The 22,849-nt window shown below is 39.7% G+C and overlaps 1 protein-coding gene and 1 pseudogene across 1 annotated transcript in view; one reads left to right on the top strand and one right to left on the bottom strand.

The window, feature by feature from the left end:
- The first annotated feature begins 311 nt into the window (after positions 1-311).
- On the top strand, positions 312-6,258 carry LOC131423489 (protein unc-50 homolog; annotated as a pseudogene).
- A 566-nt stretch (positions 6,259-6,824) lies between these two features.
- Positions 6,825-22,849, bottom strand: part of Dcbld1 (discoidin, CUB and LCCL domain containing 1) — a 59,092-nt gene continuing 43,067 nt past the window's right edge. Inside the window, exons 6-12 of the mRNA XM_046426432.2 lie at positions 19,815-19,948; positions 14,084-14,124; positions 13,280-13,387; positions 12,271-12,358; positions 11,242-11,291; positions 9,612-9,731; positions 6,825-8,402 (exon numbers count right to left, since the gene is read on the bottom strand). Of these exons, the coding sequence (XP_046282388.1) occupies positions 7,873-8,402; positions 9,612-9,731; positions 11,242-11,291; positions 12,271-12,358; positions 13,280-13,387; positions 14,084-14,124; positions 19,815-19,948 (1,071 nt within the window). The 3' untranslated portion in view covers positions 6,825-7,872. The remainder of the gene's footprint in view (positions 8,403-9,611; positions 9,732-11,241; positions 11,292-12,270; positions 12,359-13,279; positions 13,388-14,083; positions 14,125-19,814; positions 19,949-22,849) is intronic.

Genomic DNA, 22,849 nt, shown 5'->3' with positions numbered 1-22,849 from the left:
TGGAAAGTTTTCTATAATTATTTCATTCAGCAGGTTGCTCATTCCCTTGGTTTGAACCTCTATACCTTCCTCTATCCCGATGACTCTTAAGTTTGTTTTTTTTATGTTATCCCATATCTCTTGGATGTTTTCCTCGTGATTTTTTACCAGCCTTTCTGAGTTGGCTAGACTCTTTTCAAGATGATATATTTTGTCTTCATTATCTGACGTTCTGGCTTCTACTTGCTCCACTCTGTTAGTGATACTCTCATTTGAATTTTTAATTTGGTTTATAGTTTCCCTCATTTCTAGAATTATTGTTTGATTTTTTTATAATCTCTATCTCCTGATAAAGATGCTTAATTTCTTCTTTTATCTGTTTATGTAATTCATTTTTAATGTGTTCTTTCACTGTTTGAATTTGCTGTCTCATATCCTCTTTAAGGTTCCATTCCATCTGTCTAAGGTAATCCTTGAGTTCTTTATTTGACCATTTTTCTGATGCCTCTAGGTCCTCCTGAATATTTAGGCTGTCCTGCATTGTTCGTACTCCTTTTTTTTCCTTGCTTTTTCATGCTGCTCATGTTACTTCTTGTTCTGTTTGACTGCTGAGTTACTGTTTACTCCTATAAATTTATTTGATGCTGTCGCCGCCGGTTTCAATGGAGTTATCTCCTCCGCTGCATTCTGGTGACGTCAGGTCTCTGCCATGGTGGTATCCCATGCAAATGGTGACAATTCGTTCCCTTTGCTGGGTGACCAATGCAACGGGTGGGTCCTGACTGTCTCTCCCAAGCCCCGTTTCAATCCTGTGGCCACTGCCTATGAAGGCTCGGTTGGCATTAACTTCCGTAGGTTCAAAAGGGCTGACCAGTTGTTTCAGCGGGATTGTTTAGTGCTGAGTCACAGCAGTTTGTCTGCGAGAAGCAGGCGAACGGGAGCTTGAATTCAGCCGATCAGGGCTCGGTGTGTGTTCTGAGAGGCCCAGACTGTTCGCCCCAGATCCATGTCAGCTCAGCATTGCCTAGTGATCCTGAGCAAACACCATTTAGACGGTTTACGACTCCCTATGCCCATGCAGCTGAAGAGGTCAGAGACTTGATCTCTCTGTGCCCGCCGCCATGTTGGATCATGAAAGGCTTTTTGAAAAGTATTAAAATATTGTTAGGATGAATAAGTTGAAGACTGGAGAAGTTATATTATTTATTTAGAGTTACACCAGTAGTAAGCATTAGAATAAGGACTCAAATTCCTCTCAATTTTACCTTAATAGGCTACTAAGAAGGAAAAAGATACATGAAATTACAGGCTTTTCAGTCTTTCTCCCCAGCTGATTATTTTCATTTTTCTTAAATGGTACAAGGTTTGGTGGAGCCTAAGTTTTTATTTTTAAAATAATAAGTGAGATGGATTTAAATTTCATGAGAAATACCTTTGTTGCAGTTAAGTAAATATAGAATGCAAGAAAAATTCTTAAACCTCCTAGATCCTTGTGATTAAAGCATTTCCCTCCTCCCCGCGAACAAATACTTAGGGAATGGAATTATCTCTTCTTGTGTGCCCACTGTCATATTTTTTATAATATTCGTGATATTTTTGTTATCTTCACTAGATGCTCCCTACTGTCATTATTGTTGAGGGAATTTTTAGCTCTGTCTAAGTTATATTGAGTGGGTTGTTTGCTTCTGAGAGCACAAAAGTAGTAAAACTAATTTTAAAAATAAAATGATTTTTCAGAGGAAAAAGACAATAAAATTAACTGTTGACTGAGTCATAAAAAAGAATAAATGCAAATACACAAAATAAAAATTAAGGGAGAAAAAGCAATAGCAACTAAGAGACAGTATATTGTTCCATTATATAGGAATAAATGTGAAAACTTTTCTAGGAAGGTGTAATGTAACCAAATTGACTCCAGTGAAATTTTAAATTTCAATTTTTTTTAGGGAAGAAAAATAGCAAAAAGCTGTCAAAGCACCTCTCCCACATCTTACCAGAATATATGGTCTTAATGGCATTACCAGTGAAGGAGCAGGTAATTTCAATGCCTAGCAAAAGAAGAATTGACAGAAGAAATTTTCTAAATTTCTAAGTCTGATCATGTTTTCTTTTCAAAGAAAACAAAAGACCTAATTGGCAGAAGAATATTGTTGCAAAGATCAGTATGGATTTGGCAACATGTTAATAGATTCATCTATTGTAACCAAGTTTTTTAATATTAGGGCATCTAGTGATGTAATTAATCCTACGATGGGTCTTGGAGGGGTCCTTATGGGGGGAAATCATTTGCTTCTGATTCCAAATGCTGAAAAGGTACTGTTCGGTATTTAACATACATTCTTGGTGAATGGGGGGGGAAAAGATAAAACGGATGGTTTCTTAACTTGGTAACATGTCTTAGAGTAATGTGTGTGTGTCTACTCCAAAACTAGCATCATGGTGAGTATGGAGCTACTTGAAGTATTTTATCTCAAATGTAACTGGCTGGGTTGATGGGGAACAGTTGAGCCAGGTGAGGGGCTAGGTGGAGTGAAATGGGAAACAGGACTGCTAGGCATGGGGTGGATCAGTGGCCTGATTGAGCTTCAGACTGGACTGTTCCCCTACATTGTCATTCCTCCTGCTGAACTGTCCTGGAGGTAGAACTAGGGATTGGAGTTTTACTTTGATTTTATGTTGCATTCTGATGAACAAAGACTTATCTGTCCGTATGCTGATGGACTTGAGTGAAAATGCTTTTTAATTGGCTTCAACTAAGGACGTGGTGGCTAAGAATACAGAATCTGAGTTCCGATTTTGGCTCTATCACAGTTTTTGTGCTCAAAGGAAAGTCACTTCCCTTCCCAGTGCCTCCTCTTCCCTCCCTCTACTAACATTAGCTATCTGGCATGGCTGTCTGAGGATTGGGTGAGGTGAAGTGTGGGAAACAGAAGGCCCTGCACACGTCTTATGAGATGGGTCTAAGGATGTGGCGTTGCCCTTGTCTGAAGTACAGGCAGCAATTCTCCAGCCTCTAGATAAGCCTCAGCACCAACACCATTTGCTTTTGATCCCTGACCATTCTGAAGGGTGGAAGAGAAATTGTAAGGTGACCTTCTTGTCAAATAACTTGAGTAGCCAAACATTTCTTAATACTATGTGTAAAAGAATTTTTTCTTCCATGTAGGAAGATGTCACCAGATACTTCGGTGAATTCTACAGTGCAGGGGAACAGAGTCTTGAATTCTAGGATGCAGCAAGACACGTGTCTAGAGCAAATGCTACAAATACCTCAGAAGGCTTTTTCAGTTTCAGTAGATGGACTTCGAGTTTGCTGCCTGGCAGATGCTCTTCCTGTTCACTTTTCTCCAAAGAATTTATAGAAACTTCCATTACTGGAAGCAGATAAAGGACCAGTGGGCCAGAGATGACACTGTTTTCTTGGTCCTATTAAGTATTTGACTCTATCTACTAAAATATTTGGTTTGGTGCTGGGCATTGGATTTTTTGAGACAATAAAGCTCCTATGGGTTGCATTCAAGGATCGTGTAGGTGTTGGTCTTCTGATATCAACTTTAATGTGTCATCTCTAATGAGTAGTGAAAGGACAGAGCAGAGACTATGATATGGAGTAGGACTACATCTTTGATGTGCATCTGAATGTTTTTTATCCACTCCTAGTCATAGTACATTTTGTCCAGCTTTTTTTATCAACCGTGTTTTCCTAACATGCAATTATTGAGTATTTAGTTGGAAATACCTGTGACTGATTGTATTTGGCTATTATATCTATATAAACTTCCTAGGTTATATGCATTACCTTATTCGAGAAATATAGTAATTCTTGTTTATCCATTTGCATACCTCATTCTACTCTATGGGTGGTCACTAGTGCTAGGATGGAACTTTATGCCCATGTTTTTTTTTTTTTTTTTTTAATTGGGGGGAGTACTGTGGATTGAACTCAGAGGCACTCAACCCCTGGGACACATCCCCAGCCCTATTTTGCATTTTATTTAGAGACAGGGTCTCACTGAGTTGCACCTTGCTGATGCTAAGGCTGGTTTTGAACTTGCGGTCCTCCTGCCTCGGCTTCCCAGGCCACTGAGATTACAGGCCTGCGCCACTGCGCCCAGCTTGTGTGTTTTTACACAGTGAAATGAAAAGAAAAAGAAACAATATTCTAGCTTAACTGCATCAATAGCATTGGGAAGTGACAATTTCTTGTAAAATTTGAAAATAAACTATATTTGTAGATTTTTAAAAATAAATAAATGCTTCACTTAGTTTTCTGACAGCCATAATAGGTACCCTTGTTTTTCTGCCAGGCACCAAACCGTTTCAGATCCTTGTCAGGCAATCTAAAATCTGTGTATTCAACCACCATGCCATATTGTCTTTTAGGAATTTACCCAGAATGCAGCACAGAAAGATAAAAAGGAAATAAGAGGGATTAAGAGACATGAGAGATAGAATTAAAAGCTCTAATGGACATCCAATAGGAATTCCAGAAGGGGAGATGAAAGAAAACAGTAAAAAGATGGCTGAAAAAATTTCATAGCTGATGAAGATGATTAAAGACATCCAAATTTCAAGCAATGTGAATGCAAATTAATTCATAGGCAAACACAGTAGTAAAATTGCAGAATACTGAAGGCTGAACAAAAAGTATCTAGGGGAGTTTATTCCAGGAGCAGATTGTCAGGGAATGTGATCAGTAGTGGGGAAATGAGATCTGTCATGTGCTGTGGATACAGCAGTGTGTAAGTGCAAGGAAATAGTGGGTGACTGGATAGACTGGGGACAGGAAATGCTAGCAGGTAGGTGCAGGTGATTGTGTTCAATTTTAGCATCCCATTAACAAGATTAAGCTCCTTCCAGGGCCTGGAGAGATCCTGGGCATTCTGTCTTTCAAATACAGCTCTCAAAATGTTGATAACTATTTGGGGCATGAATGGATGCATGATGAGAATTTCAGGAATAGAGGCCAATCTGGTGGGCCCACTTGGACTGCTGTGATTGGTCAGGGTGAACTGATAGATTTAGGAAAGTTATTTTTGATTGTGTCTGCAATAAAAATGTGATTTGATTTTCTGCTAAGAATCCCAAGCAGTGTGAAATAAAAATCAAACAACCCCTCACATCCTTTCTGGATATTTTTAGGTTGATTACAATAATAAAACCCGGAGCAAAGTTTCAGCAGCCTCTAGCCAGTGAAGTCTTGCTTGTCAAGGCAGATGTGTTTCAGCCACAGTTTTAAGAAGTGACAAGAAGTAATCTTGGCTTTTTGGTAGGATTTGATAGCTTAGAAGAAAACCAGACAATTAGAATGATCTATTCCTCATTCACACTGAAAAAGATACATGCTCTTATCTGCTAGTTTAGGCTTGGCTGCATAGGGTTTATCAGACCTTTCCACTCATACACCTTAGTCTACAGAGCCCACCCTGAGGAAGTACTGCTCCTGAACAAAGTTCTTGCTTTTTTCACAATTGGATCACAAGTATGGGGAAGAAATGTGATGGGTGGAAAACACCTCTATTGTAAAAAAGGGCTGCAGATCCAACTTCATTCTTGTGGACTAATATTTTCAAGTTAAAATGCTATATATAGCCACAGATGACCTAGATTAGAAATAAAGGCCCATTTATAGAACAGGAACTTTAATAAATGTCCCAACTGATTCTTACCAGTAATCTTTGGAGGAAGAGGACACGTTAACACCATTTTCCATCATGAGGAAACCAAGGTTCAATGTTACATAACTAGCCAAAAATTCTCAACTATTTCATGGCCAATCTGTGTAGAACCAACACCCACCTGTCACCAAGGCCGTGTTCTTCATTGTACCACCTGCCCTTAATTATTGAGGATTGTTGCTGAACCAGTCTCCCAACTCAAATGAGAAATAATTTAATTCATGAAGTGGCCAAGAGTCAGAAGTGAGAGCTCTTGAACTTAAATCTGTCTCCCTGAGTTTAGGGTTATTTATGGGATGAAAAAACAATGAGGTGTGGGGAAAGGTGTTTGGAGGTAAGATATGTAAGGTAATTGGTGATCTGCACGTGCAAAAACAATCTTCATGGCTCTCTACAGGGTGCATGTTTAGAAAATGGTATGATGATGGAGATTTTGGTTCTCCGGCATCAAAAGGTCACCCATTGGACACTTTTGCAGGTTCAGGTTGGGGCCCCCTGGCTTCAACAAATGTGAGCCAGACAAGGCTTTCTCCAAATACCATTTTTTAAAAAGCAATTTAAACTAAGGTGACCATTCATCAGAGGTATTATCTATAGTAAAGCTAGCATCAGTCTATTCAGGTTTCCTATGAATGAGTTTCAGAAAAGAAAAATGTGCCCTTTGATTTTAATTTTAACTAGGAAGGGATTTTTTTTTTTTTTTAATTTCATTATGGGAAATTGGTTTCAGAGTGAGCCTCTCAACAGCCCAGCAAACAGGGCACCAATGAGAGTCAGGGGTACTCTGATTTGGCATAGTTTATTACAGTCAGTATGCACATGAAACTATGTAAACTCCAAAAAATGGTTTATCCTCCACAGTAACCAACAGAGAGTCTCCCTTTATCTTCCAGCACCCTTGCTACTTTATATACATTTCACAGAAAGTGATAACCATACAAAAGGGTTATAAATACGTTTTTTTTAGAGGAAAAAATTTTGGTTCATATTGTCCATTAAAAAATGAAACACTCTACTCTTTGGCAAAAGAGGTTAAATCCCCACAGTTAATTCTACACAGCAAACTCAGATAAAAAATCACTGAACATGAGGTATAGCTGAGATCTGGACTACTCCAGAAATGTAGACACTTTGGGGTAAATTAAAGCTCTTTTTAGACAACCTCAGTCACTTTCATTGGAATACATTTCAAACAATTTTATTCGGTTTAGGGAACAATGGAAGTTACCAGCATGCACCTTTTATGAAGGTCACGAAAAGTGTGAGTTTCTGTCTTCAGCAATATTTTTAATCTGAGGTACAGAAACAACTGACAGTAATTCAAGCTGTAATTGCTGTGCCACCTCATTACAATTTGTGGAAAGAACAGTTTGGGTTGCTTTTAAGTCTCAGCATTTGGCTTTGCAGTTTAAAAAGGCAGATTTGCATATGAAGGCTTCATAACATTTATGCAGTTCCTCAGAGTCCATTGCCTCCGGCCCTAGAGCAGCTGGAGTACCTGAGGGTCAGAGGATAATGGGCTTCTGTGGCAGGCCACTTCACATCTGCATCTGAAATGGAGCATAAGGAAACAAGCAGCTGTTGAGGTGGTGTATGTCTTATTCAATCTACAATTATGATTCCAAACGAGGAACCACCCTGGTGTGGTTTTCATACTTCAAGTAATTCCATTTCTTCCAGGAGAAGAATGTTAAAAATGCTTTTAATTGTAGTTATCAAAGGAAAGGAAATGAGCCACAAAAACAAGATCAAGTTTAAACAGACCTGCTGTTAACACAGTATCAGATAATCAAACTTTGAAAAAAGTGAACACATCCTACTACTATTTGTTTTTGCAACCGCTGCATTTTTCACTTAACCTCTGCGCAGAACTAAAATCTGACAAAGCAAACTTAAGTTACTTTAATTCTTGTTAAATACAACTCTGTACAGATTGCACATTTTGCAAGAAAGCAGCTCAATATCACAGTTAGAGAAATGAAAATGCCATCAGAATTCCCCCCCTCCCCCCATTTTTCTAGTCCAACAAAAACCAACAGGCTCTCGCCTAAGGGTAAAACCGGCTGCAGAGTTTTGTAAACAGTATGAGAAGTTCTCTCTAGGATCCTATTGAGTCACGTGCACGCGCACACAACTTGAACAGCACTCTCCCATCTTCCAGTGACTGGCCACAGCCGCACGCTCAGTACCACAGCAGGTTTCTTTCACATTGTGTTCACAGAAGAGCGGTCACGGCTGTCTGGTTGAGGGGGGTGAGGCAGTCTCTGGGGGCTGAATAACCATCATTCACCCCGAGATTCGTCTCTGGCTTCTGAGAGGCGGAGTTTCTGTTCTCTGCAGCGAAGCTGCTGCTGGCTTTGGGCTTGTCGTAGCCCCTGTCCGCAGGCTTGGGGCTTTGTGGCAACTGATAGTCTCCGCTCTTGGTGGCCCCTGCCTCAGGGGAGAAGCTGCCGGAAGAAAGGGAATGTTTGTGAGCCGGCCTGGGCCCGGGAACGTGGTAGCCACTCTGGGCCGAGAAGGTGTGGGCCCGCGGCAGGTGCCGCTCCACGATGGGCGTGGCGTACTCGGGCTCCGCGTGGGTCAAGGGCAGCGCGTACTCGTGGCAGCCAGCGCGCTGGGGGCAGTCGTAGTGGCTGCTGGCCTCGGCGCCCGTCCCGGCCTCGTCGGCGTCAGTGTCTATGGGCCGGAAGGTGGAGCCCTTCCTGGCGACTGTCCCGGTTCCAATCATGAGAGGCTGCTGGTAATCTGAAACCAAGCGAATAAAAGGCACAGAGTTTGTGCATCATGTAGGTACAAGGACAAGCCAGCTGCCTGTCGCTTGGGGATGCTCTGCTTTCCCCTCCACTCAACTCTTCACTGAGTGCCTACCTAATGTGTCCCAGGCTCTGTGGGAAAGACCACAAGCGAGTCATAGATAACAAGCAGGGACTCTACAACCACACTGCCTGCTTCAGGAAGCCTCAAAGGGCCATAGCAATCTAGGGAATGGAGACAGTAAGTTGCACCTGAGGTAGAGGGAAAATAAGCTGCTTCTCGAGATGCTCAATTTTAGAGAGGTGGAGATAACCCTGAAGAAAAAGAGAACAACCATGAAAAGAGAGTTTGATATGGCCAAGAATGAGGGATGCTGATTAGTTTGTTTAATGGAAATGAAGAACAAAGCCGGTCCGGAGCTAATGATGATGGTGAGAATAATGAAAGAGATCACATTTGTTGAGCCTAACTGTGCCAGGCACTATTCTAAGATAGCAAGATATTCACAACGTAAATCTTTAAAAATAATCCTCTGGTAGGAATTATTACTTTGTTTTACAAGTAAGAAAACAGAGCAAGACTATGTTAACTTTTCCCAGATCACTTGGCTAGCATGATTCAAACCCACATTACAAGTGCTTGCTGTTAACCATCTGTTAGATCTTGGGATGTGCTGAGTGCCTTGATAGGAAGTTTGGTTTAATTCTGTAGAAACCTACACACCGGCACAATTAGAAGTAACTCTGAAGGCAGACTGAAGAAGGAAAGATAAAAAAATGAGAAGTAGCAAAGAGAGATGACACATAGATGGCTTCTTAGGAACACTGTCCCTAACACTGGAAGAGTTCCTCCATATAGCTCCTGGTGGAGGGCAGGAGCTGTATTTAATTCATCTTTCTAGTCCCTCTTTTCCAGTGTCTTAGTCAAAACCTTGGTAACAAAAGTAGATTAAGGCCTTTCCTTACTAATGTTACTTTGGGCCATCACAATGAATCTCATTATGTGACCCACAGGCGTAAGAGACTCAGCTGAGTGGAGCTGCTGGGTATATTTTGGTGTTGGTTTAAACCGTACAGAGTGCAGGAAAAAAATAACATATTTCCACTTTTTTAAAGGATTATAGTGTTATTTCCATCCTGTCTCCCCTTCCTGCTGGGCAGCAGCTATCTGCTAGCATTGTCCTGGAGGTGTGACACTTACCTGCCATATCACTTGTGATGAGATCTAACTTTTGTGTCATCTCCTTCTCATTGTCATAGGTGATGGTAAACTCAGCTGATTGATGTCTGGCAAAGGGATATTTAATCTGCTTCCAACAACCTGAAATAAAGATCATGTGAAGCAAACTGATGTCAGAAATGTAATCCATGTACTCTAAAATGTGTTCCTTAATGAATCAGAGGTCAGGCTGTGGCTTGGTGACTGACAGTGACAAATGCACAGCCAGAATGCCTCAGGTACGAATGATGAGAATAGCATACTAAGGCCAATACTCGATGACAATAGCAAACACTGCTACAAGGATGTTTCCACTGGTTTTAAAAGTATTTTTGTACTGATTGTGTCCCAGATTATCCCTGTGTGAACCATCTGGACATGGTTCTCTGTCATCCACACTAACACAGCACTCATGACCCAGAAGGGACAGCACAGCTGGCATTCAGACTCAGCATCTTCAGGCCTTCACTGTATTTTCTGGTAAAATGAGGAAAGGACCAGATAGGGATCAGGTGCAGGTTTCAGAGTACCCTTAGGACACATATTTCCCAAGCAATGAATTAGCTGGGGTCCAGAGAGAGACCTGAAGATGCTTAGAGTGCTGGACTACCTAAATGATGGGGCTGTTGTAACTTCTCCTTCATGACAGTGTAGTGACTTCAACTCCATGGCAAAAAAAAAAAAAAAAAAAAAAACTTATGAATAATAGGGATAATATTGAACATTTAAGTGGCCATGAAAATTCTGAATTAAAATACAGAGGCAAGCAAGTCCCGCATGATGGTGCATGCTTGTAAAATCTCAGCTACTCGGGAGGCTAAAGCAGGAGGTTTGTAAGTTCCAGACCTGCCTGGGAAACTTAGCAAGACCCTGTCTCAAAACATATTCAGAAAGAGACTACACACAATAAAATTTCTACTTTGCAGAAATTTAATTACCCTGTTAATTTAAAGGTTACTAGAGCTTAATAAAAAAAAAATAGTTTCCCCCCATCCATAGTTTTGTTTTCCAAAAAAAAGGACCCCAGTCAACATGAAACAAAAATATTAAATGGAAAATTCCAGAAAAAAATTACAAGTTTTAAATTCTATGCTGTTCTGAGAAGCATGATGAAATCTTGCACTGTTCCTGCCGAGGCTATGATTCATCACTTGTGTAGAATATCCACTGTGTATATGCTACCCACTACCTTCCCTTTAGCCACTTAATAGCAGTCACAGTGATCAGATTGACTGTTGCAGTATCACAATGCTTGTGTGAACCTTATTTACTTAATAATGGCTCCCAAATGCAAACACTGTGATACTAGCAATTTTATTTCTGTATTTTATTATAGTTGTTCTTTTTTATTGTTAGTTATTATTATCGATTTCTTACTAACCTAATGTATAAATTAAATTTTATTATAGGAATGCATATGTAGAGAAAAACATAGTATGTATAAAGCTCAGCACTATCCATAATTTCTGGCATTCACTGAGAGTCCCCCACAGATAAAGGGGGACTGTGGTATAATTATGAGCCACTGGGCTCCTTATGTTTTCAATCAGCAAATCCTGTTACTTCCTCAAAGACAGAATAAAATTGCAGATGAAGAACAGATTTAACCAACCTGTTTTCTGGGCCTCAGCTGATATATATGGATTTCCTTTCTTCTTCCTCCTGTCAAGACAAAAAATCCTATTTAATAATTAAAAGCAAATATATCTACCTCTGTCTCCTTGCATAACATAAGGTTCATAATAGTAGTTACCTCATAGAGCTGATGTGAGGATTAAATGAGAGAGCAGCTGCCATGTGCTCACAAAGTCATATGAAAATAGGGTTATATATAAATTTATCTCACTTATAATAATGGTCACAATATTTTCACTAAAGGATGTGTACTATTTTTTTGTATATCAGAAAGTAATGCCTTATTATTTCTATTTTCACATTAGCTCATACAGTCCATAAATCCTGAAGAAATTCCTCATGACCATGTGCTCTCACTTCATCTCTGTTTTCTACAGTAAAGTACAAAATTGTCGGTGTCTTTAAAAAAAGAATTTAACTCAAACATGTTAAGCTAAGAGTCACAAATATCTTCCTGAAGCTTAGAATTCTATGCCCTTGCTCATGTTAGTAAAATTCTTCATTCTGTTTGCACTATTATACACATTGATACATTCTGAAGCTGTTTAAAAGGTAGAAAGAAGACTTCAGAATGATTTTCATTTAAAAAAATCTAACTCCTGAAATATGTTATAATAAATATGGAATAAGCTCCTTTATTTTATACATGAGAAAATTGGGGCTTGGAGAGACTGGGATGGGATCATAACATGGGCCTCCTTATTTCCATTTAATAAATCTTCCTACTGTACAGGTGGGAGAGAGGACACCTCAAAAAGAATGTGTCAGTGCCCAGACTCTCCTCAACAGTGCTCACTGGTTAAGCCTTTATCAAAGGACAATACTGCCTTTCATAAGACATCAGAATTTTTACTTCTATCTAACTTGTTTTTAAAATACAGATTATTATTTTATCTTGAAAGCAGTCATGCTGCTTTCTACATATGAATATCCAAAAAGTAAACATTTTGGGTTTATAATTGCTTACATAATTAGAGGAGAAATCTAAAAATGTAAAGTCACATACTTTCTAAGGGCGGCAAAGACCCCCATTCCAGCCAGCAGAAGGGCGACAAGTAGCACCAATGGAATCGCCACAGTTGTAATGTTTATTCCTAGAGAAGGGGAAAGCCACCATGTTACAACATAAAGGACCAGTAAGGGGAATAGTTAACTAAATAATGGTATATCCATTGAAAAAAATACCATAAAGATATTAATAATTGTTTTTAACTATGTAATAACATTAGAAGAGTCTCATGATATGTCAAATGAAAATATATGCAACAAAACAGAATGTATGACATGCTACTATTTTGTAGTAAAAAATATAAATACAGTTGACTTAATACAATGGAATATGGTAATTATCTATAGATGCTGATTTATGGTTCACCTTTAGCTTCTTATTTATATTTTTCTAATCATTCCAAATTTTCTAATGTTGATATACAAATTATATTCTGGGGAAAATAAAGCACTTTCAATGTACATTACTTGAAAATACAATTACATGTTCAGAATTCAAAAAGTATGAGAAGGTATGGGGAACAAAATGACTTCTCTCTCCCTCTCTGTTCCTCTTCTATTAGAATCCAAATTGTGTTTTTTGACATTCTTCTAAAGATATGGGAATGAATACATGTATTCTCTTTATTCCCCCTTTTATACAAATGACCATATAGATTGTTCCATAACTTATGTAAGTTGCCAGTGTATCTCAGACAACTTTCCATATTACTAACACATTCTTTTTCATGGCTGCAGAGTATTCCATTATACAGATTTGCTAGTATAGTTTTCCATAAAATATGACCTGACTGTTTAAAGGACAAACAAGTTTTTCTACTCCCAAGATTACATCAAATAGTTGTAAACAGAGAGATATCATTTTACTTACGTGCAAATACCACTGGACTATCTTTTCCAGCATTTATATGATAGAAAAATAAATTCTGTTAAAACTATTATGCTAAATCTTGTGGGGTACCAGTTACAACACTCTTTATGAAACCATGAAACCGTAGCTTCTCTACCTGTGGGCATGTCTTCTGAGGGGATGGGCTTTGTGATTGTCTTGTCATCTCTCTCGGTTGAAACATCAGTGTTTGAAATTGTTTTGTGCCACACCAGTGAGTCATTCTCTGGGAAAGAAGGGTGTTGGAGAAACCACATGAGTAACAATGATGTGTGAAGGGGATGACAAGAATCTAACTCACTGACTCGTCATGAGTCCTACCACCATAGATTTTCTTTTCTAACCTAAATTGACCCTGATTTCAACACACTGTAGTGTCATAGGACCTTAACTCTTCTTGGACAGGTAGCAGACAATGTGGGATGTAGCAAATAAAGGCCAGATTCCTCTTTTGGGGCAAAGACACATTCATATTGTTTTCCTTAAAATAATTTATTTTATGCTGAGGGAGAATATTTATGTGGATTATATTTCATGATGGGTGAAATAAAAAGTTTATTTTATATACTCATGTTCAATCACCTTATTCAAGATAAGCCAGATTTAAATATAATCTTTAAAAGCTTCTCTTCTTAAAACTGAACATAAAGGAATTATCTGAATAAAATCAATGTCATTCTGTTTTTCCTTCTTTCTGACAGAAGTTTGAGAGATGTTAGCTCGTGAAGAAAAACCTTTTTCTACTTAATGCTAAGGGGACTTACTGTCTTGCATATTTTTAAGTCACAGAAAATTTGGTGCTATGTGACCTGTGGAAAAAAGAAAATGCTTTAAACTATATGATCTTGTGGGGTTTGTAGGAATAAACTATCACTGGAGAAATTTTAAATGATCAAATTCTTAGGGAAACCGTGATCCTTACCAGTGGAGGTAAACAGAAATCGCTTTTCTGACAGGGAACCACTGAAAGAATAAAGACAGATATGAGGAGTGAGTGGCTTCATAGATCTGAGTGACCCATACAGGGCCTAGTCCCAGGGCTCACAGAGCCTTCCCACAGATGCTGCCTCGGTAATCTCTGCCACACCCTGCGGGGCCCACTGCTGTTATCTTCATCATCGTATTTTATGGATCAGGAAACTCAGGCCTATGGAGCTGAGACACTTTCAAAAATTCATGCAGGTGACGAAGACCAGGATTCTGAGACATTGCTTTTGAGTCAAAATCCTGTACTGTTTCCCTCATGCCACATTAACAAATGGCCTTCCTAATAGAGAAGGAATGTACAGAAATATAGTCTCAAAAACAATCATAAATCCCAATTAATACACGGTGACAGAGACAGAAAGGACTACTCCCCTGAAATCTCCCTTCGTTTCAGCAATCACCTTAAAAGCCTCATACTCATTGTCAACAATCAAGGACCATGGAAAGAAATGAAGAAGCCCAGTCATTTTTATAAGAACGAGCAGGGTATGTGCAGCCGCCCTTTCTACAGACTGCTCTACTGTTTCCCTAACGAGCACTGCTCTGGGGACTGATGGCCTCAGCCCTATCTCCCTTTCCACAACCACACTTCTACCTACTCTGGCAACCAGCACCAAGCCACGAACTATGTCCTGCTTCTGCACAAAAAGGCAGAAAAGCTGGAGAGAACTCACGACATCTGAGTGACTTGGCTGGAGCACTCCTCCTGCTACCAGACACTCTTCCTGCCCTCCTGACACCCATCCTCTGGCCTTTTGGCCCCTGTAGCTCTCCAGCTTATATTACCCGTATAGGAGAGCTTACCAAATCAGCCTAGTTCTATGGTTGTCTCCTTCAGTGAAGAGATGCTAAAGCCCAAGACCATCTCTACCTTAAAACAAACAAAAATCCTCAGCAAGTCAGTGATGTGAAAACTACATAGAATGAATAGAAATTCTGGAATCCTCAGTGTTACTCTCTTGTGTAGTACTTACTATACTAGATACTGGAAATAAACCTAAAAAGTAATACACCGTGGCTGCGTTCAATTATTTCACATTCTGAGAATATTTCTTACAATTCTGCTTAATTCTGAATTATATACTTTATGGGAATAATGGAGGGAGGGAGGGAGGGAGGGAGGGAGGGAGAGAGAGAGAGAGAGAGAGAGAGAGAGAGAAGGGAGGGGAGGGGAGGGAAGGGGAGGGGAGGGGAGGAGAGACAAGAACGAAAACATAAAACCCATAAAGAATCCAAAATAATCTGTTTAAGAATGTAAGGACCAAAGTAAGGACCTTCCCATCAAAGGCTCTCTTGAGAAGTGTCAGGTAACAAGGCTCTGTAATAGATTTTCTCCTTCACATTCTTTGTCTACTCTTAAGAACAGCCTCCACAAATCCTGGACTTCCACATAAAGGTTCTATTATAATCTCTGCACTGAATATAATGCAGGTGCCAATCATCTCTCCTGTGAGAAAACTTAGACCATATGGGCCATGAGACCTGCCTACATTCAGCATTAACGACGATGCTGGGACCAAGACCTAGCTCTCATCACACTTAAAAGAAGGTGCACATTGTTGCAAATAAATTTAAAATTTTTGAGAATCCCTTTTCTCTGATTTTCCCATTTTCTCTAATGTTCCTGTACTGAGTCTTACACTTGAAATTTGGCCTGAACATACTGCTGTGACCATGAAAGCCTATGTTCTCTCCCACTGCAATGAAAGAGTAAAATGTTTATTTTTACTTCTTGATGACCAAAGAGAATGCATGTGGATAGAGGGATAACTTTGGCATGAGAGAAGAAGACAGCAGGCAAGGCTCTGCTCCTAACAGGTCTGTCAAGCTTTCTTCCTGTTTCAGCTGTAATATCTTTTTCTCTTTTGTTCTACTGAAGTAGCCAAAAGTGACTACCTAGAGAATGCTATAGGTAACTAAGCCTTCTTTCTCTTTGAAAAAAGAAAACAGCCCTGGGGAGTGGGAGGCAGTTCAGAGGTTCCGGCACACTGGGGTGAATGAATTCAGATTATAGGAATGAGGAGACTCCCAGAGGCTACAGAAGCAAGCAAGAATAATCTGATGTAAACACAAAGAAAGGCTTTCCCTGCGGATGGCCAGAGCCCTCATCCTCTGTATGAGGTCAGTCCCTCTTCCTGATTCCATTCTGGTCTCCTCGGATCAAGGAAATGGCCTGACCCGGGGATGAATCCCAGAACCCTGGATATTTACTTAAGGGACTCCTTCTTCCTCAGCTGCAGTGCTTCCTTCTCTGTTTTTTCCTGAACGCCAAACAATCATGTGTGGGAACAGAAGTTCAATGACCGCATGTACAGTGGCTTCCCAACAGCAAAACAACACGGATAAAAACAACTGTTCCCTGAAGATTTGGGAGTCCAAGTGAGTGGAAGTGACTGTATTAACATACAGTTTACTCGTGACTCAGAGCAAAAGTCACAGAACTAGAAGGAAGAAGAGACCTTGATATAATTCTGGGCTATGAAATCCCACCAAAATAAAAATCAGACAATTATTTTAAATAACTATGTGCAATATAGAGCAAACCTTTTTCCAGTTCTTTAATGGTTTAAATTTATGTGGTGTTTTTTTTTTGGTGGGGGGGCATGGACATTTAATTTCAAATTACATAAAAGTTATCTACATGTATTAAGTCCAATTGATACAGAAATCATAGAAAGAGTGAAGGCTAGTTTTTTATCTAATAATTTTTTTTTGTGGGGGACAGGGACCAGGGATTGAACTCAGGGGTACTTGACACTTAGCCACATCCTCAGCCCTATTTTATATTTTATTTAGAGACAGGGTCTCACTGAGTTGCTTAGCATTTCGCTTTTTGCTGAGGCTGGCTTTGAATTTGCTATCCTCTTGTCTCAGCCTCCCAAGCCAGTGGGATTATAGGCATGCGCCACCACACCTAGCTCCAATAATTTTAATAACTTTTCTTCAAACATAAAATAAAATCCAAGCAGTATGAGTTAACCTTTACCTTTTTTTTTTTTAAACAAAAGAAGCATCTGATTGTATACAAACATAGGCAAGAGATTTGAATCCCAACACCAAGTCTTCATTCCTATTTGGAGACAGCAGTACCCAACAGATCTACCCTGGGGCCTCATATCTTCCTGCAATAGCATACTAGTGTCAATAGAAGAAACCATCAAAAGACTAAAAAGAGAGAAATTCTCAGAAGTCATGATCAAGTGGACCAAAAGACTCACAGTGCATAAGCAATCACTTTTACTATAAATCAAGGTCTAAATGTTAATGTTCCAAAAGTTTGGAAACTCAAGTTTTTTCATATGTGAAAAAAAAATGTGTGTGTGTGTGTGTGTGTGTGTGTATGATTTTATTTATTTGAATGAAGATTTTAATTTTCTAAAGGCATCCTGTTACTAAGCTGTTATATCTTCAACTTTGGCACAAATTTAAAGACTAATTTATCTCTGATTGTTCAGATAGTATGGAAAGAAGACTTTGTGGCCTTTCATAACCAGAAATCCTATCCAGAAGAGGAAAGTAAATAGAAAGTTGTATAGGTAGAAAACACCCCCATGGGGGGGGGGGGCGGGGTAACTCTGCATGTCCAATGTGTAACACATTCCCTGTCCTTAAGGTATGACAACCTTTGTGGATTACACCAGTAGAGCTGATGAATGAGTTAGATTGGATCACACTTGCAGGTTATGCCCACTCCTAAACCAGACTGGGAGTTGCCAGAGTTCTGCTGTTTCTCCTTGGTCACCCATCAGCCTCCTGCTGGCCAGGAGCATGAGGACAACACAAATCCCCTCTGGCGTCCCTCCTCAGACCTTGACTCTATCAGGGTATTCTTCCTAGGCCTTGTTCCTGCCTCACATCAAACCCAAGGCTCACCCCCTTCATGATAGTGACCTAATCAACTTCCAAACCCCTCTCCTATGAGCCTGGGCCAACATCCCATATTGAAATCGGTTTTAGTCCCAAAATTTACTTGTGACTTCATTATGTCTCTTTTTGGAATTTAGAATACATTTTAGTATAAAAACATTTATCACCTATGGTCAGGATCACTATTTGACTCATGACATTGCTATGTTGTAATACATTAAAAAAAAAAGTAGACAAGAGGAAAATTGTGTAATATTCTCGCCACATTCAATGCTTACTTGGGAACCTAGTTACCACCCATAAGGTGATTTTTACCCGGGGGGCCAGACAGTGAGGTTGGAGATCTTTACACCGCCTGGTGACTGGCAGGAAGACAAGGTTCCTGTAAGCAGCATCTGCCATAGACATGCTGGGACTCACTAAGTTGCTGGCTTTAAGGAAGAGCAGCCACAGGCATACTTAGTCATGTCTGGACGCAACTGATAAGGACCATCATCTAGAGACAGACAGAACAACGCTGGAGCGTAATAACAATGAGCACTTGGAACTGTATATAAACTTGGAACTGTATATAAACCTCCTGTACTGAGACATCAGAGAGATTTGCTTCAAGGACTTGCGTGAGACTGGCTGCCTTGCTCCCTGGACTGACTTCACCATTCCCTGATGTCCAACTGTCGGCTGGAGAGAACTAGCTGGCAATGACATTTAATCTTCGGCTAGTGGCATCGGAGGTAGTTTGGGGCTTGTGGTTGCCCTGGGATTTTATGTTGTGTTTGCTGTGTTTAATTACTGTCAATTGAGTTAACGGCTTTTGACAATTAGTGTGATCATATATACGCTTGCATTCAAAGACAATCCGCCTCCAAGTAATTATTAAAGCACTGCTCACGACACTGACTTATTTTTTCCCACTTTTGGATCCCCAAATGCCTATACTCTCTGTCTTGTGCCTTATCACTGGGACTAAAACTATGTAGAAACCTGTCCAAAAAGACAGAGCTGAAGTACAAAAAGACATTTCCAGGAGCACATGGAGAGTGAGGAAATTAAAGAGAAATCTGGGGGCTCCCTCACTAGTTATCGGTCCTAGAAGAACCTCCTTCTCCACCATTCCAAGCTGCCTATTCGCATATGCAGACATCTGCAGCACAAAGCAAGCCTACAGTGGGTTCCACACAGCTCTTGTGTTCTATGTCTGGACTCCCAGGAAATCTGAAAGTATGCAGCACGTAGGTTAAAATGTTTAAAGCAACTGACATACTGTTTCCTTATGAAGTAAAAGGAGAAGATAACACCAAGTCAAGATCCTAACAACATTAACAAAAGTCATTTTTTTTAACTTCCTTTTCTTCACTACTACTCATCATTAAGAGACTATCTCTAGGAAACTTCTGGGAATCTCAGTGGTTCTATAAGGGTTTATTCCAGTTTCCTGTCCCCTTCAGTATCTTAAGTAAAATCATAGATAGCTAGTAATTTACTGAAACTATAAAATCAAAAAAAGAATAAGCCTTTATTCTCTCCCACTAAAGCACCTGAGAGTAGAAATACTCCTCTACTACGAGGCTTCAGATGTGGGCCATTTTAATTTACATGTCAGCCTAATGAGTGGGCTTTTTTTATTACTACATTTATCTTCCACACAGAGACTATAAATGCTGCTTAAGCACTCACACTTATTTATCCCAGCTGGCAAATGCTTGGTATCACATCCCTGCTGCCCTTTCAAAGCTGTGAGCTGATTAATTATGGCCTCAGTACTAGTTTCCGCTTAGAACAAAAAGTAAAGTACTTACATCCTTGAGAGCACACCATTGGCCAGGATGCCTTCATAGCGGCTTATCCCTTTGCGCAGAAGCACACTGATCCGGCCACCCAGTTCATCTGCAATTATTCCTGCGTGGATAGCAGCTTTACACAATAAAGAGGTCTGAAACACAGCAGAATCATTGTTCAGAGCTTACCGAAGAACGCACTTAAGATTTGATTGGAGCTTTCCATTTTTATTATGTGGTAATTTACAATAATGCCCTTCCCTCCACAAAGAATAATGCATTCTGGTGGCCATGGCTTTATGCAGTCAATTCCCACAAGCACTCTGAACTGGCTCCTGGAGCTTGTTTTGTTCTGGGGCAAATTGTGTGGATCTGCCAACCTACACATGTGAAGAAAGTCACCTTTGGTCTCTAAAGCTCCAGTTGATCTGCCACATGAGCAATTCCAATGCTAAGGGAGATAAAGAATGATCTACCCAAACACTAGCAAACTTGCAAACTCATCTGCAAATAAAATGGTGGTTATTTCAAGCTATTAAGTTTTGAGGTGACTTGCTATGCATAAAAAGATAAAGAAATCGGGTGCACGAGTAATCCCAAGAGCTCAGGAGGCTAAGAAAGAAGGATCACAAGTTCAAAGCCAACCTCAGCAAGAGCGAGGTGCTAATAAACAACTCAGCGAGATCCTGTCTCTAAATAAACTACAAAATAGGGCTGGAGATGTGGCTCAGTGGTCCAGTGCCCGAGTTCAATCCCCAGTACCAATAAAAATAAAAATTAAAAAAAGATAATGGACCTGATTTAGACCTGGTTTGCCAGAAACACATACTAGGTGTTGAGAAGGTGAACTCTCCATACCAGAGTCTCATTTATTAATTTAGAGATTCAGCAAGGCTTCAAAACCATAATGGTAGCAACAGCCAAAGAACACAAAATGGAACAGAAAATTCAATGTGGATCTTGGAGAAATGATGAAAACATCACAGTCCACAGCCTTATCTGATTTTCTGAATGCCTTCAGAGACAAAGTCAGCCAGCAGGTGCCTGCCCAGCCCTGCCTTCGGCAGGCTGCAGGATGTTCTGGCAAACTGAAGCAGGAACAACTCACTGGCTCTCGTTGATACACAGTGATGGGATTTGGGTCTTTTGGAAAATGGGTCTTCAGCCTGACTAGAACTTTCCTGTGGGGCGCCCAGGTTCTGAACACAGACCTATGTGGGAAAGTAATATGGCAGACAGGCCCAGGATTGAAGAGCTGAGACAATCATTTTCTAAATAAACTTCAGCTATGTTCCACTTTCCCCTGATAGCTAATGCCCAAAGAGAGAATAGCAGCTCATGAAGTTATGAATATCAATAATTGACCTTAGGAGTTACTCTGTGGTAAGGAGTGCTATTTACCTTCCTTGTAATAGAAAATTTCCCTTAAATCTAAGGAATTTAAGTTACATATTAGCAGGACCAATGAGACAAGTCACATTTTGTAAGTATAAAAAATAAATAAATTTGAGAACTTTTGTAGTCTTCAATTTAGACACTTCATATTTTCTAAACTAGACTAGATTTGCATAGAAAGTCAGTTTTGCACTAACTGCTATCATAGCCAAAGAGAGGGAAGACTTCATGACAGAAAAGAAAACGAGAATGCTGAGACCCAGAGGCAGATGTTTCCTGACTGCGGGGGTTGGGTAGGGCAGATTTCATTTTTTTTTCTGAATTTGCTTTCATTTAAAAGAAAATATCCTATCACTGGCTTAGATTCTTAGAGTATAAAATGGAGAAGCCAGTTGTAAAAAATAAATAAATAAATAAAAGTGCTGAATTTAAATTTAGCAATTAAGTTTGTCATCTGGTTCTGACTCTAACCCCACTAGATAAACTGAGTCATTTCTATGCTCTTGACCCGGCTTCCCAACTCATCTGGGCTATGAAAAGGACTAGATCTTATGTAGTGTCTATTCTGAGGTCCTGTCACCCTGTGATTCTTAAGAGTACCCAGTGTACTTTTTGTAAGGTCCATATATGTCTGCTTCTCTAAAGAATGAAAAGCAAATCAGACCACCAGTCTGTTGAGCAGCTATTTTGACCATCCTTAGGATCATGTTTTCCTCAGAATTCTGCCTCAGGATGGGTGGGTCTTTATCCCAAGAACCCTGCCCTATGCAGAGCTCTCACTGGTTACAAGAGTGCAGATTCACAGGTCAACAAGCAGCAGAACCTCCCATCATCTTTGTCCAACAGATATTCTCATTTCCTACAATACCCACTACTGAAGAAATCCAAAGGCTTATGCCCTTCGTATGGAATTTATCTAATTGCAACTTTTATTTTTCCCCTGATATTTAATGTAGGCCATAGGATAAATCTCCAAGAGAAGAGCCACCAGATCTGCCTGTCATATCACTGTAAAATTACCAGCCTTTTCCATGATTATTTCCTTTAAAAAATAGTTCACCGGGCTGGAAACATATAGTTCAATGGTAGGGTGCTTGTCTAGCATGTGTAAAGCACTAGTTTGATACCCAGTACTGCCAAAAAAAAAAAAATCATCCCCTTGCCCATCCAACTTAAACAAAATTGATTGATGTCTATTTTAGTGTATCTTTTTGGCATCAATTTTAAAAATTCACCTTCATTGAATCTGATTTCTTAAAAAAATTCCCTTTTGAGTAGAGTTATAATTTATACTGTGATTATCTAGCTACATTTGGAGTCTTAACTCTCACTCAAATGTAAATATAGGAGAGCTATATCATTGGCCTGTGTTAATTATTGATTTACTTTAAACAATATTTATTAACCCAAATGAAGTAATTTAAGTATAATAATTCCTCAGAAATGGGAGGAGAACACCTGCAGTTGAAGATAGACCACGTCATCTACACTAAACATTTTTGAAGCTCACTAAGCCACAAAAGATGGTCAAACAGATTAGCATGAGATAAGAGTAAAGCAATTGTCAAATCACACCACAATTGAAGCATTTTCTTAAGTCTTTCCTTAGGAAAATCCAACTTGTTTTAAAAAAGTATTGATAGGGCTGCATGCAGTGGCAC

This window comes from Marmota monax, unplaced genomic scaffold (genome assembly GCF_021218885.2).
Source record: "Marmota monax isolate L192 unplaced genomic scaffold, Marmota_monax_Labrador192_F-V1.1 WCK01_AAM20220418_F8-fsc00174, whole genome shotgun sequence".
Classification (NCBI taxonomy): Eukaryota; Metazoa; Chordata; class Mammalia; order Rodentia; family Sciuridae; genus Marmota; species Marmota monax.
Note: the sequence above shows the minus strand (reverse complement) of the source record. Positions and strands in the feature narration are given on the sequence as shown.